The sequence below is a fragment of the Sitodiplosis mosellana genome, unplaced genomic scaffold (assembly GCF_009176505.1).
Source record: "Sitodiplosis mosellana isolate CC-2019 unplaced genomic scaffold, AAFC_SMos_1.0 Smas_scaffold_6907, whole genome shotgun sequence".
NCBI classification, from domain to species: Eukaryota; Metazoa; Arthropoda; class Insecta; order Diptera; family Cecidomyiidae; genus Sitodiplosis; species Sitodiplosis mosellana.
Genome location: NW_022602041.1, coordinates 1 through 2,253, shown reverse-complemented (window position 1 = coordinate 2,253; position 2,253 = coordinate 1). Strand labels below are relative to the sequence as shown.

Here is a 2,253-nt window from a genome sequence, read left to right as displayed (position 1 = left end):
TCCGTTCGAACCTCTTGAGACAAACTGAACAGCTGAACGGATATTCAACGGTGTGTGTTATCAAATGTGTTTGAAGGTTCCTTTTCAGTGTGAATCGTTTGTCACAGATTTTGCATGGGAACGGCTTCTCGCCAGTGTGCGTCAACATATGCCTCTTCAAATTGCCTTTCTGTGATGCAACATAATCACACGATGGGCACTTGTGCTGTTTCTTGGTCTTTCTTCCCGCAGACTGTTTTCTATGCGCAGCATTGATCAACGCTTTGGCTCTGCCTTTCAATCCAATTTCCCCTTTCTTCGACTTTCCAACCGATGACCTTGGCCTCGCCGCACTACCTTTCTTCGCCTGTTGCTTCTTCGCAGTGTTTCCCTTCGAAGTGTCATTTCCACCTGCTTGCTTGCTTCCTTTTTGCTTCGATTCAACCTTGCTATCGGCTTCAGCTTCTGCTTCTGCTTTGAGCTCCAGTTTGGCATGCGTTGAATACAAATCTTCGATGCTCAACTCGTTGTTTGCTCTGTCGACGTCGAATTCAACTGTTGAGCCAGTGTAGCTTGATCGTGGCACCGATACCATAGATACTTCGCCATGATCTTCTGGTTCCTCCTTGACCATTGGCTCCTTCTTTATTTCAACGACATCGGACACCCTTTCCATAGCCTCAGTGCGAGTAGCATTTGGTTTCGTTTTGAGTGGAACGTGCTCACTTCCGTGTTGGTTGTTCATCATTCCAAAATCCAATGCTGTAGACACGAATTTATTAATTTTTGTACTAATTTCCGAGAAAATGTAAATAAAATGTGATAATGGTTGAGATTATTTACCCGTATAGACTTGTTCAATCAGAATGTGCTGTTTCCAAAGCACAGCCACACAATGAGGTTATTTGTTCAATTTAATCCCAAAAAAATATGCAGAAATGAAAAATAAATGCTTGGTCGAAATTATTTTTACTCTAAAATTAGAATGATACAGTTTCTGAACTGAAATTTAGAAGGATGACTGATATTAAACGCAATTTATTGGCGATAAAATGAAAATCGCGTGATTGATGAAAATTTGCTCTTCGCATCACAATTATACAGTGGATTACTTGTCAGTGTGTGAATGGAAAGGCGTTGGTTCGCAAAAGTGGCGCTCGCGTCGTGATACATATTATGTCATATGTCACGTATTGAACATTTTATACAGTTTGAATAAAACATGAAAAGAAATGATGGAAAAAATTAATGATATTTTTAAAAAAATCAACAGAGATTAGGTGCTTTCAACATCAAAATTCATCAAAAATCGATACAGACAAATATTTATCGTTGTTAGAATGATCATGACATCAAACATGATTACTTGAATTTATCGTCAGTTTATTTGCATTTGAATAGCTTTGAACAATGTTTATGAAATAACGAATGGAAATAATTTTTTTTGGCGACTCCTCAAAACGGATTGAACAGCAACTCTTGGATCAATCCAATTGGTTTGTTGCGACACAGTCGATCGTCATGGAATCGAATGATAGTTTCGTGTCCAATCAGCACCTTTGTTTTCAGTTGGCGATGTGCAAAGCAATGACTGTCTGGGGATTGTTGCATTCGAATTTCGTAGTTACGACCAGTTCTGATGAGTACCGGCTTCGGCAGTGTGATGACTGTGTCTTTCATTGGCTGCAGAGCTGATGTGAATGTGACGAGTGTATTTGTTCTGGCGATGTTTCGAGGTTCAAAAATGCCTGGAATTTCAACGATTTTCACATGAACGGGCAGAGTTGAGTTTAACTCACGTAAATTGCCATTGCTTTCCTTTATGGATACCCAAGAACAAACAAATTTGCCCAATACAATCGCCTTATTCGTTGAGAAAGTGGTGGTTTCAATGTCCTTAACCGGGGAGTGACCCGTTGCAAATGGCTCTTCGGAGGATTCATCACACGACATTTTGTCGTCGCTGCCGTCGGTGTCATCGTCTTCACTTTCATCTTCAACAAAGCACATAGAAAGCATTTCTTCGTCTTTCGCATTTTCATCACTAATTTCTATGGGACGATAACAATTGAGCACGTTACTGCCAATCCATTGTGGTTCACGGAGGCTGTTGTTGAACATTGGACTGCCTAGTGGTGTTATCAATTTCGGCAATGTTATCTTCTGAACAATGTACTTGTATTCCTCGTACGTGAACAAATGGCCGTAGCGAATGTTGAGCAAACAAAATTCCTTCATTGTCATCGATGTAAAGCGAATCTCGTAGAACAAGTC

General features: G+C 40.3%; 1 protein-coding gene across 1 annotated transcript; it reads right to left on the bottom strand.

The window, feature by feature from the left end:
- Positions 1 to 11: 11 nt before the first annotated feature.
- On the bottom strand, positions 12 to 724 carry LOC129580021 (zinc finger protein with KRAB and SCAN domains 1-like; the record flags this gene model as incomplete). The annotated part of the gene is made up of 1 exon (XM_055470216.1): positions 12 to 724. A coding segment is annotated over exon 1 (713 nt), but the record flags the coding sequence as incomplete, so codon positions are not given.
- Between the last annotated feature and the right edge of the window lie 1,529 nt (positions 725 to 2,253).